The 12,640-nt window shown below is 41.9% G+C and overlaps 1 protein-coding gene across 1 annotated transcript; it reads left to right on the top strand.

Annotated features, from left to right (window-relative positions):
* Positions 1-3,482: 3,482 nt before the first annotated feature.
* LOC117261325 (neuronal acetylcholine receptor subunit alpha-9-II) lies at positions 3,483-11,370 on the top strand. Its single transcript, XM_033633702.2, has 5 exons — positions 3,483-3,841; positions 5,250-5,404; positions 6,236-6,416; positions 6,719-7,070; positions 7,313-11,370. Exons 1-5 carry the CDS (start codon positions 3,659-3,661, stop codon positions 8,095-8,097), a joined length of 1,656 nt encoding a protein of 551 aa, XP_033489593.2. The 5' UTR covers positions 3,483-3,658; the 3' UTR covers positions 8,098-11,370.
* The last annotated feature ends 1,270 nt before the right edge of the window (positions 11,371-12,640 follow it).

The following is a 12,640-nucleotide window of genomic DNA, read 5'->3' on the forward strand; positions in this document are numbered from 1 at the left end:
TCTTTATTTTCATGACTATTTACATTGTAGATTCTCACTGAAGGCATCAAAACTATGAATGAACACATGTGGAGTTATGTACTTAACAAAAAAAGGTGAAATAACTGAAAACATGTTTTATATTCTAGTTTCTTCAAAATAGCCACCCTTTGCTCTGATTACTGCTTTGCACACTCTTGGCATTCTCTCCATGAGCTTCAAGAGGTAGTCACCTGAAATGGTTTCCACTTCACAGGTGTGCCTTATCAGGGTTAATTAGTGGAATTTCTTGCTTTATCAATGGGGTTGGGACCATCAGTTGTGTTGTGCAGAAGTCAGGTTAATACACAGCCGACAGCCCTATTGGACAACTGTTAAAATTCATATTATGGCAAGAACCAATCAGCTAACTAAAGAAAAACGAGTGGCCATCATTACTTTAAGAAATGAAGGTCAGTCAGTCTGGAAAATTGCAAAAACTTTAAATGTGTCCCCAAGTGGAGTCGCAAAAACCATCAAGCGCTACAATGAAACTGGCACACATGAGGACCGACCCAGGAAAGGAAGACCAAGAGTCACCTCTGCTTCTGAGGATAAGTTCATCCGAGTCACCAGCCTCAGAAATCGCAAGTTAACAGCAGCTCAGATCAGAGACCAGATGAATGCCACACAGAGTTCTAGCAGCAGACCCATCTCTAGAACAACTGTTAAGAGGAGACTGCGCGAATCAGGCCTTCATGGTCAAATAGCTGCTAGGAAACCACTGCTAAGGAGAGGCAACAAGCAGAAGAGATTTGTTTGGGCCAAGAAACACAAAGAATGGACATTAGACCAGTGGAAATCTGTGCTTTGGTCTGATGAGTCCAAATTTGAGATCTTTGGTTCCAACCGCCGTGTCTTTGTGAGACACAGAAAAGGTGAACGGATGGATTCCACATGCCTGGTTCCCACTGTGAAGCATGGAGGAGGAGGTGTGATGGTGTGGGGGTGTTTTGCTGGTGACACTGTTGGGGATTTATTCAAAATTGAAGGCACACTGAACCAGCATGGCTACCACAGCATCCTGCAGCGACATGCCATCCCATCCGGTTTGCGTTTAGTTGGACGATCATTTATTTTTCAACAGGACAATGACCCCAAACACACCTCCAGGCTGTGTAAGGGCTATTTGACCAAGAAGGAGAGTGATGGAGTGCTGCGGCAGATGACCTGGCCTCCACAGTCACCGGACCTGAACCCAATCGAGATGGATTGGGGTGAGCTGGACCGCAGAGTGAAGGCAAAGGGGCCAACAAGTGCTAAACACCTCTGGGAACGCCTTCAAGACTGTTGGAAAACCATTTCAGGTGACTACCTCTTGAAGCTCATGGAGAGAATGCCAAGAGTGTGCAAAGCAGTAATCAGAGCAAAGGGTGGCTATTTTGAAGAAACTAGAATATAAAACATGTTTTCAGTTTTTGCACCTTTTTTTGTTAAGTACATAACTCCACATGTGTTCATTCATAGTTTTGATGCGAAAATAAAGAAAACGCATTGAATGAGAAGGTGTGTCCAAACTTTTGGCCTGTACTGTATACTCAGCAAAGCGATCCCTCAGGCATCTTTTTGTATGGCCTATGTAGAAAAAGCCTGATGTGAGCATCACAATTTACCCATCCAAAGTGTTTTAAATAGCTGATCTTCTGTGATCAATACTCTATAAATGATAAAATATATAAATAGGAGTTTGTACTGTGTCTTTTCCCTCCATATCTGGTGCACTTCTTTGGTGCTTTTTCTGATCTTAAAGGAAAACGTCATCCCCAAATGATCATTTATATGTCACTTACTCACGCTGTATTCCATTTGAATTCTGGAAGAAAACGCTTTTCTCTCATACCTCTGCAGCAGAGGTGTCAGAGTCTACATGGGCCGGACCAGTAAAACCATTGCATAATAACCTATAAAACACCTCCAAATTTTTCCTTTTTTTATGTTCAAAGAAGTACATTTTAAAAACACTAATCCATTTACAAAACAGATGACAAACAGTCTGTGATGTCTCCAGAAGAATAAATGCAATTGAAACACATATCTCTCAGTTTTTCCACAGTCGAGTACTCACTGTCTGATATATTTCCACTCCTGTGTCGTAATCCTGACGTCACCATGCCAAACTAAAGTGAAAGAAAGAACTGTATTCTGGTTGGGGTGAAAAAGCCTCTAAAACAGCATTTTACATGATGAAAGCTAGTCACTGTTAAACATGCTCCTGAAACCTGGCACCTCTTTGCCTTCACAAGTACATCAGTATTAGGTGTGTGAAGTCAACCAGTGGGCCGGATTGGACCCTTTGGCGGACCGGTTCTGGCCCCCGGGCCGTATGTTTGACACCCCTGCTCTACGGTACAAAAGAAAGAATCCAAACACAGAAAATTCTTGATAGATTTAACTTTAAATCAACATTTTTTTTGCAACTTTTAATGTAGAAAAAACAACTTGCAGACGGCCTCAAGCTGGCTGAAGATAAAACTGTGTGCCATCATTGTATGTGTCACTTTACAATTAACAATCAGGACTATTGTTACAACTATATTTTCATATATATATATATTTACATCTGTGACACCAGCCCTAATATTAATGTATGTATGACTGAGTGATCCATTTCCTTTTCTTTTCTCCTCCTTACTGTCCTGGTGTTGGCAGTGTGTTGTAGCAGCTTGCCAGCAGCTCACCTGGCTGCAGGCGTTTGACTGACAGCTGAATAGCCCAGTGTGTGGTGAGGCGATGATTTGTAGGCATCCTGTTTCTCTCGGTCTGCTGCTGCTATGTGATAGCTGGAGTTTTATTCCGTGTCTCGGTCGGCAGACACGCTGCCTCCCCTGCCAAGCGGTACGAAGCCAGTCTGACTGCGAGGATGGCCAGATGAAGTGGTGCCCTACTATCTGCAACTGAGTTCAACTGGGGTTGAACGGGCACCATGTAGGCCTGTTAGGGGATGAAACCAAAGGGCTGATAGATTGCTGGCTGCAGTTACCTTGTATAGCTCTCTTCTTGGAGGTGTTAATAAATGCTCAAGATGATTCCAATAATCTGCCTGGCGATGCTGCTTCCTGAAGGTGAGTCAGACGCTCCTGCTTGCAAAGAAATGATGTCTGTGCTGTTTTTAATTAGTTGAAGATATCCTGTTTTTAGCTCATACACACACATGCTGTTCCTTTGGTTAAAAAAAGCATAAGGTTTATTACATTAAATGGATATACTGTGTGGGTGAAATGGCACAAGACGCTGTGCCTTTTTAGAGCAGTTACATTGACATTTAATTTTTCATTTGGCTTTAAAACCATTTCACAAAAACTATTTAAAGTATCTCATAAAAGCAACAAAATTTGCTCGCTCATAACTTTTGGGGCCCTCTCTTAAGGATTTACGAGGAGGGACTGAAATGACCCAACATAAAAGGTAAAGTAAAAGGTAAAAATATTTCAGGCCTGAACATGGATGACATTCAAGGGAAAAAAAGCAAAATTAGACACTTTAGCTGTTTTTGAGATTAACTGAGAGGCACAATTAGAATAAACTGAAGGAAAATTCTGTTTAAACTTAGTGAGTTTTTCATGGTCTTCATAGTGATGACAGTCACCTCAGTACTGGTACAAAATATACATTAAAAAACCACTACTGTTTTGGCAAAAGCATGAAAATGACTGATGACAACATCTCTACCTCTTCAGTGGCTCACTCGGCTCAGGGTCACTATGCCCACAAGCTTCTGAGTGATTTGATGGAGAATTATTCCAGCGCTCTGCGGCCTGTCGACGACACGGACCTAGCCCTCAACGTCACCTTACAGATCACCCTCTCTCAGATTAAAGACATGGTGGGTACTGCACATCTAAGTTCTTAAGTGTTCATTGTATGTGTAACTATAATTACTGCATGCAGTATATTTATTGGATTAATTTAGTCACTTAAGTCAGTGGTTTTCAAACTTTGTGTGCCCAAGGTCACCTAAGGGCAAGCTGAAATCTTAAGGCACAGCTGTATATCTGTGCACAACAGACTTTATGTCCCCATTGCCTCAAGTGAGAGTAATGTCCTAACCTGACATTGTTTTGTGGAGGACAGAGGTCAGTGTAAGAGGCCCAGGTTATCTTGTGCTGCAGCTTAGTGAAGCTGGATATATGCCATCTTGCTGTGCATTGCTGTAAATTAAATAAGACAAAACAAGAGAAACTGTAGCTTCCGTATTAGCAGCAAGCCAGAAGGGCTGGAGAACGCCACCAAACAAGAAAGCAGGGTTACATATGTGCTGTACATTATGATAACATATTAACGATCAAAATAAACCAAACAGAAGTTTCTTGATGTTTTTATTCAGTTGAAACATGTAAAACTCTGCAGGTGAATATGTCAAGCATGCAGAGTTATGAAAGATGAAGATATATTTTTTAATGTTCTTCTGGTGCCTAATATGTGACTGTTTTCAGTAATTAACAAAGAGCTCATTCCTCATTACAGCGCCATAACAAATTAGTAGTCAGGGTAACATTTCTTGGATGATCAATCAGTCACACTGCACCCCTGCTTGAAGTAAAACTACCTCATTATAAGCTCTAGTGATGTTACTTTGGCAGAGATGAAATAAATACTGACACCATAGATACACTGAACTAAGAACCAAAACACGAATATGTTGAATTTGTTTTCATCATTGCTGAGACCAAAGGATGAGTTTGAGCATATGTGTATGAATGACAGACAAACCTCCTACTGTACAGCTCAGCCTACTGTTACTCAGCTGGCTCAGGTTCCTGTTCAGGTTCAATGCCGTGTCATCCCACAGTGAATAAGTGCTCATGTTGTGCATGTGTGTGTGTGTGCTTGAAGAGAGGAAACAGCTCTCCGTCTGAATGTCACGTCTCTTTGGTGCCTGAGTGTGACATGTTAGAGAAGATAGGCGTGAGGGGCCAGGCGACGGATAGGTGTGTGTGTTGGAGTGTTGTATTACGCAAAGCGTTTATGTTCTCATTGGTTCGCTTCGGTGAAGCTCTGGCATCGATACTAAAACCACCCCCACCCCCGCCCCCACCCACGTCAGCCTGCAACTGTGCTCATCCACCTGATATTGATGGACAGGTCTGGGTTTCAGCTGTTGCGATAATGTGAAGCCCTCGTAATGCTCAATGAGAGTTAATGAGAGATGATCCCTCTTCAAACTGCTGTTAGTATAAAACCCAGTGTGTGTGTGTGTTCTCATTCTTGTCATTGTGTTTATGTGTGTGTAGGATGAGAGGAACCAGGTGCTGATTGCCTACCTGTGGATCAGGCAGACGTGGCATGATGCCTACCTCAGGTGGGATAAAGAAGACTATGACGGGCTGGAGGTGATTCACATCCCCAGCAGCCTTGTGTGGAGGCCCGACCTCGTCCTCTATAACAAGTACGCCCGTACGTCACACACACAAACACAAACACACACACATACACACACCCTATGTTGCAGTTTTCATCAAACCCTCATTGCAACACATTAATGACAGTTATTGCAGCATCATGTTAAAGACTAATTCCAGGAAACGGCAAGGTTACACACATTCACCCTTAGGAGCTTACCTCTTCCACAGCCTTACTAGAGCTCCTTTTTGTCACTTCCCTCACACATTTAACACAACATATAAATGACAGTAAAAGTTGAAGATACTGTGTCAGGATTAGGCATCTTACTGGGGACAGGGGAAGCAGGTGTTGGAGCGGTTACCTCCACCAATGATGTCGGGTCTCACGTGAGCCTTTCAGGCCTGAGGACAGGTGTACTTGACAAAAAACAATCAATATTTCTCTTAATTTTGAATTACCGGCATGTTCTAAGGTTGTGATGTCACCTGAGGAGGAGTAGAGAGGAATACTACACAAAAACACACAGAGTGACAGACCTGCTAAATGTCAGGCCACTGACTAATGCGACCAATTAAAATATTTAGTCGCACTTGACAGTCTGGAGCCCTGCTCACTAACATTACTCAAGGGGCACTTCACTAATAATCTTAATAATACTGAGATTTTCTTTATTGTTTTACAGTAATAATCTTATACGACTGCTGAGTAACAAAGGCCTCAAGTCCCCGAAGTACAGTTTAAATAGATTAAAACAGAGTAAAGGACTGAAATCAGCAAAAACACCTAATATAAATATGCTTGTATATGTAGGAAAATGTGTGTTTATAACCATATATGTATGGTCAGTATGTATCAACTTTTCCTCCTCCTCCAGAGCTGACGATGACTTCTCAGGGCCAATGGACACTAACGTGAGGCTACGCTACAATGGCGAGATAACCTGGGATGCTCCTGCTATCACCAAGAGCTCCTGTGTGGTCGACGTCTCCTACTTCCCCTTCGACAGCCAGGAATGTAACCTGACGTTTGGGTCTTGGACCTACAATGGCAACCAGGTGTGTAGAAAAACCGGTACACATGCGAACATACTCACCTTATATCTGATGATGTCTGTCACCTAAATTTAGCAGGTCAGTTGGCTTAGCTAAATGATACAAGACTCACTCAGGTCTAGACGAGGGGGAAACTGAGACTGGTCAGCTTAAGAAAGAGATCAGACACACATATAATCTTGCCTTGACACTCATAGTTCGGAGCTGTACATAAGAATGTGTGTGCTGAATATGTTTTTTGGAAACGTGGGTGAAGCTGGTTGTGTGCCTCCTTTACACCTACTCATCGATTACCCTAATTCCAGGTAGACATCATTATGGGCATGGACAGTGGTGACCTGTCTGACTTTGTGGAAAATGTGGAGTGGGAGTGCCACGGGATGCCGGCCACCAAGAATGTCATCATGTACGGCTGCTGCTCCGACCCGTATCCAGACATCACCTATACGGTGCTCCTGCAGCGCCGCTCCTCCTTTTACATCTTCAACCTCCTCCTCCCCTGCTTCCTCATCTCCTTCTTGGCTCCTCTGGGTTTCTACCTGCCTGCAGACTCTGGGGAAAAGGTTTCCCTCGGAGTGACCGTTCTCCTGGCTCTCACTGTGTTCCAGCTGATGGTAGCTGAGAGCATGCCTCCATCTGAGAGTGTGCCCCTGATAGGTGAGAGTGTGTTTGGTTTGGATTGAAGATTATCGTTTAGATACATGTCTGTTAAAGGGAAACTTCAGTATTATCAACCTGGACTTTATTTCCCCTGGTTTTTATGTCTAAGTGAGTAATGGGCACGCTGACAGGCACAGATAGCTATTAGATGTGTCTGAAAACGTTATGGAAAGGACCCTACAGAGAAATGATACATTACTTTTTCTTTGCTTCTGCTTTTGTTCTTATCTGTCACACAGGGAAGTACTACATTGCCACTATGACCATGGTCACAGCCTCCACATCTCTCACCATCTTCATCATGAACATCCACTTCTGTGGTGCAGAGGCCAAACCAGTCCCTCACTGGGCAAAAGTTCTCATCATTGACTACATGTCCAAGATTTTCTTTGTTTACGAGGTGGGCGAGAACTGTGCCTCTGCGTCCTCCTCTTCCTCATCTTCCAACTTCCCACAGGATGATAGCCGTCACCAGCACCACAACTCTCACGTCCATGCAAATGGTAAACCAGGGGGCCACAGTAGCCGACAGGAGTGGCAGGGTCGCAAATACCAAAGACCTCAGACCCCCAAGCCGCAGCACCACCCCAGAGTAAAAGCCCAGCACCACATCACCAGAGAGGAGCGGAGCCACTTGTCCAGCTTTGCACCTGGAAAATACGAAGGCTCGAATGGGAAAATCCCGACAGGTGAATGCTACAAGGAAGACCAGAAGGTCCCCTGTTACCCCGACGACCAAAAGCTTCCCTGCTGCCCCGAAGATAAAAAGCTTCCACCTCATGGCCCCACTGTTACCTTCGGCCCCTGTCTGTTCTGCAGCCATGCTAGTGGCTTCCCCGGTGTGGACACCAAGCTGGTGCGCAATGTTGAGTATATTGCCAACTGTTTCCGGGAGCAGAGGGCCACGTGCGCCAAAGGGGCGGAATGGAAGAAGATCGCTAAGGTGATGGACAGATTCTTCATGTGGATCTTCTTCGTCATGGTCTTCCTCATGAGCATCCTCATCATTGGCAAGGCCCCATGAAACTAGCTTTTTTTTTTTTTTTTTTAGATATTTGACTCAATGAACTCTTTTTAGTCAAATAAAAAAGGGACTATTTATTCTTTTTTATAAACATGTAGGTTGAGAGATATATGGATTTTGTAGCTTTTTCTTTATTTAAGGGATAGTTTGGATTTTCTTGAGGTGGGGCTGTATGAGGGACTTATCTACAGTCAGTGTATCACCTACAGTAGAATGATCGGCACGCCCTCAGTGTGGAGATGTGTGCTGCTGTGAATGGGGACAGCAGCAAAACATATTTTAGCCACCTAAAAAAAATCATTGTCAGTTGAAGTATATACTATATTTATAATATATTTCTACTGCTTTACCTTGCCATCAGACAGCCATTTCTGATAGGAAACTGAAGCCGTTATCTGTGCTCTCTTTAGTCATAAGACTACTTTGACAAAAACAGTAATTTTACCCTGCAGAACACAGGAGTTACTGGTCTGTTGCTGTCTTGATCAGTTACTTATTGGTGACTTTGGTGTTTGTAAGGGTTAGTTTGGAATTACCAAAGTCACACAAACTAAAGTTACTGTTTTAGTCAATGGAGTCTGGTGCCATAAGGCTTTAGTTCCCTGTCAGAGAGGGCTGTCTGACGGCAGGGTAAAGTGGTAAAAATACTGTTAATATAGCGTACGCTTAATCTTATGTTGATCTTATAGGTGGCCCCAGCAGTACATTGGTCTGCTCCGTGGCTGCTCCTCAAAACTGGTGGAACTGTACCTTTAATAATAACATTATATATTACAGTGATTAGAAAACAAACACATTTTACTTTGCCTTCACTGTAAATAGCACCTTTCTAGTCTTCTGACCACTCACTACCAGGTCACTACATGTCACTTTCACTCATGTGGCCTAGACTACCAGTCAGGGTGCTACCTGCTACTCATCTTAAATGCACTCACACCAATGGAAGAGCCATCGGGAGCAATTTAGGGTTCAGTATTTTGCCCAAGGATATTTCAACATGTGGACTGGAGAGGCCAGGGATCGACCTGCTGACAGTGGACGACCTGCTCCACCTCCTGAGCCACAGCTACCCCTGTCTTTGGCCATGGACATACAACACATGCATGTATCCTTGAACATATACAGTGTTCAAACTCATGACTTCTTACACACACTGCACATAATTTAGTATCCTATGCATGGCAACATTACAGCTGTCATTTAAAATGAAGCAAAATGGTGGTGCAGAGAACTTATAATGAAAGGGGCATTAGTAGCTATTACGTTTGTAAAACACTCTGCATGCACTTTGGATACTTTGCTTCCTACATTATATAATCCTTATCATCTCTACTGACAGCATGTTGTAAATGTACAAGTTATCACCATCCCCATCAATCATGGCTTTGATATACAAGCTCTTCATCATCTGACTGTTGAATACATGTGAGGGGATCTTAAGTTAAAATATGATGAGTGGAGACAGCACATGTCTTATTCACTACTGTGAAGTCAGACGCCTGGGGGCTGAGAGACACGGCATCAGCGCATGCTCCGCATCCACAGAATCATTTCTGTGTTCAAAATCATCTGGTGAATAGTTAATGAGCAAGCTTTGTTTGTAGCGCAGCCAGAGCAGTGAGGATGTAAGGTAATATGGAGCATCAATTATGCAAGCTCACCCCCCTCTTCTAAAAACCCCATACCCTGAACTTGGAAAGTCAAGTCAATGTCTGTGTGTATGTGTGTGTGCAAGGTGAAAGGAATAGAAAAGAATAAAGAACAATAAGGAAGGAATGGAAACCTAATATTGTTGATACCAGACGTGGACTGTAAACTACATTCATTCAAGTACTGTAATTAAGTTTTGAGGCACTTGTACTTCACTTAAGTATTTACATTTTAGTTTATATTTCTACTTCACTTGATTTCAGATGGAAATATTGTATTTTTTTGTACAAGACTTGTGTTGCATTTATAAGTATGATGTATTGCTATAGGTTTTGCTCCTTTCTCACTCCTATACCTCTTTTAAAATGACCTACTGCAGTATGTAGGGAATACAATAAACAGAAGAGTCAGAATGGTGCTAAAGAAAAATGAATTTTTAAGCAATTATCCCTCCCACAGTTTTCACCACAGTCCCTCCATCACACAGTAGAGGGCGCTCATTTCCCACATACCATTCAGGTAGTGGCTGCCCCAAAGATTACTGTTTGAAGCTGCATGTGGCAACATGAGAGCACAAGATCTGCACCTCAGAATTATTCCCACAGTTTTTAAATTTTGCTATAGAGAGGTAAAAAAAAAGATGGATATGTTATTTATTAGTCCTCCGTGTTATTTTATGGCAACAGACTATACATCTTATTCCCTGCAATTCCATAATTAAATCTGGAGGCTGTAAATAAAAGTGAGTTAGTGTGTAAAAAATGCTGGGGCAGCAGGCAGCATGCCTGTTGATTGTTCTGTTGAGTCTCTGCAGCGTGGGCTCTGTTGAGCAGAAATCAGATGGGCAGAGGAGTGAGGAGTCGCTGTGTTTTTTTTTTTTTTATCCTCCTCTCCAAAGTGATTGTCATGCTGAAACACGATGCCTTTGATATAAGTGAGAATATCTTACATTTTCTGTCCGAGGGAAGCCGACTGCATTGCTTTCCATTAGTGCTCAGTGAGCCGCAGGGGCCACAGCAGGCTGTAATCACCATGGGAGACCAGGAGAAGTGTGAACCATGTAATTTGGACAGGCGTAGCAGCCCAGGCACTGAGGAAAAGACTGCTGGGGAAATTACCAAGTGCTTTACAAAATTTTATGTGCTGAAGCATTAGTTATCACCCTTTAGATTTGCAAACAGAATGGGAAAATCACTGCGATGATAGGCTCGGCAGTGTATTCACCAATGACTAACCAGTGTTGGAACAGAACTAAGTACTTTTACTCAATTACTGTTCTTAAGTACAATTTTGAGGCTCTTGACATGATCATTCCTATTTAATGCTTCTTTATAATTCACAAGATATTTGCAGATTAAGCTTTTACATACAAAATATTCAGTCATTTAAACTGCCCAGTAGAATTAGCTCCATCTCAACCAGGTACAACAATAACATGCTGTGGACAATTCATCAATCATAGTAATACAATAATATATTGAATAATATAAGGGGACATTTTGCATAATGTCATGTAACGTAATGTATATTTTACTTGTGTTACTTCACTTGGGCTATTTTTGAATTGCTGTATTGCTTGTACCTTGTCCACCATTGAAAATTTATACTTTAAGGTCGAGTCTGTAAGATTTAGGGGGATGTTTTGGCAGAAATGGAACATAAAATGATTGTATATAATCACCTGTAAATAAAGATAGTTGTGTTTTCATTACCTTAGAATAAGTCGTTTATCTACATATGGAGCAGCTACTCTTTCACAGAGTTTGCCATGTTGTTCTAGTAGCCCAGAACGGACAAACCAAACAGTGGCCCTAGATAGAGCATTTACATTTTTGCAGTTTCGCATCATTCACTGTAGTTTTTCTACATGCTTGGCACACAGGAGAAGTTTCAGTTGGTTGCAATCTGCAATTAAAGACAATGGACGCTACATAATACAACACATTAGACCTTTAAACTGCACATTATTCTGTATTCTATTACAAGGAAAGGGTAAAAATGTTATTTAGAAATCTTTATTGGGCTTTGAAAGCATTTTGAAAAATTAAAACAGTGACATTTTACTACTTTCACTTTACTATTGTGTAGGTGTGGGGTCACTCACTGATTTTTTTTTTGCTGATTTTTTCCCCCTTTCACTTTACATTTGAAATAGGTTTGAGTTCAAATACACAAAACTGCAAACGAAGGACACATTATTCAAAATATACCAAATTAAATGACATGAGTGTTATTGAGAGCAAATATGGAGGTGTCAGAAGTACAGTTTGATGATATATTTTTGTGCAGACTGCATGGTTAAAGTATAATTAGAACCATGCTGCATTCAATCAAAATATGTGTCTGGTGTAATGTATGTAAATTTGAGTTTTGCTTAGACATACAGTAGCTGAGATGGAATAATTGCAGCGCTAAGTTGAAAGCACAGGTTCCCAACCTTGGGGTCCTGACCCCCACTAGGGGTTGCCAAAAATTCACAGGGGGTTGTAAGGCCTTCTTAATCTTAAGGGGTGTAGGAAAAATTGTTATTAAGATATACAGTAGGCCTATACAGTATCTCTGCATTTTGTTCATTTCTGTGGAGGAAACAAAATGAATTTGTTATTTTTTTGTGGTGTAGATTATTGTTCAAGAACACAGGCTATATTCACAGAGCCTTTACTTTCTGCTAATGAGCCTCATCTTGCAGTTAAAACCACCTAAAAGCTAATGGAACAATGGCGAAGCATCAGTGAGAAGAAAATGCTGAATTTGTAAAGCCAAGTTTAGACCAAAGATTCACGACAAGACAAAATTGTTTTAGAACATTGCAAAGGAAAGTTACGGCATTGTGAACTGGATGTCTGAGCTTGACTCAAGATGGCCGATGGTGTCGCCTGCAACTCAGCTGGTC

The sequence above is a fragment of the Epinephelus lanceolatus genome, chromosome 7 (genome assembly GCF_041903045.1).
Source record: "Epinephelus lanceolatus isolate andai-2023 chromosome 7, ASM4190304v1, whole genome shotgun sequence".
NCBI classification, from domain to species: domain Eukaryota; kingdom Metazoa; phylum Chordata; class Actinopteri; order Perciformes; family Serranidae; genus Epinephelus; species Epinephelus lanceolatus.

What these genes read in the sequence shown, in the direction of transcription:
- LOC117261325 (XM_033633702.2), top strand. Translation starts at nt 3,659, where the DNA reads ATGAAAATGACTGATGACAACATCTCTACCTCTTCAGTGGCTCACTCG. An exon ending in TCTCTCAGATTAAAGACATG is followed by an intron (nt 3,842 to 5,249) that starts GTGGGTACTGCA and finishes ATGTGTGTGTAG; the next exon opens with GATGAGAGGAACCAGGTGCT. An exon ending in TGAGAGTGTGCCCCTGATAG is followed by an intron (nt 7,071 to 7,312) that starts GTGAGAGTGTGT and finishes TCTGTCACACAG; the next exon opens with GGAAGTACTACATTGCCACT.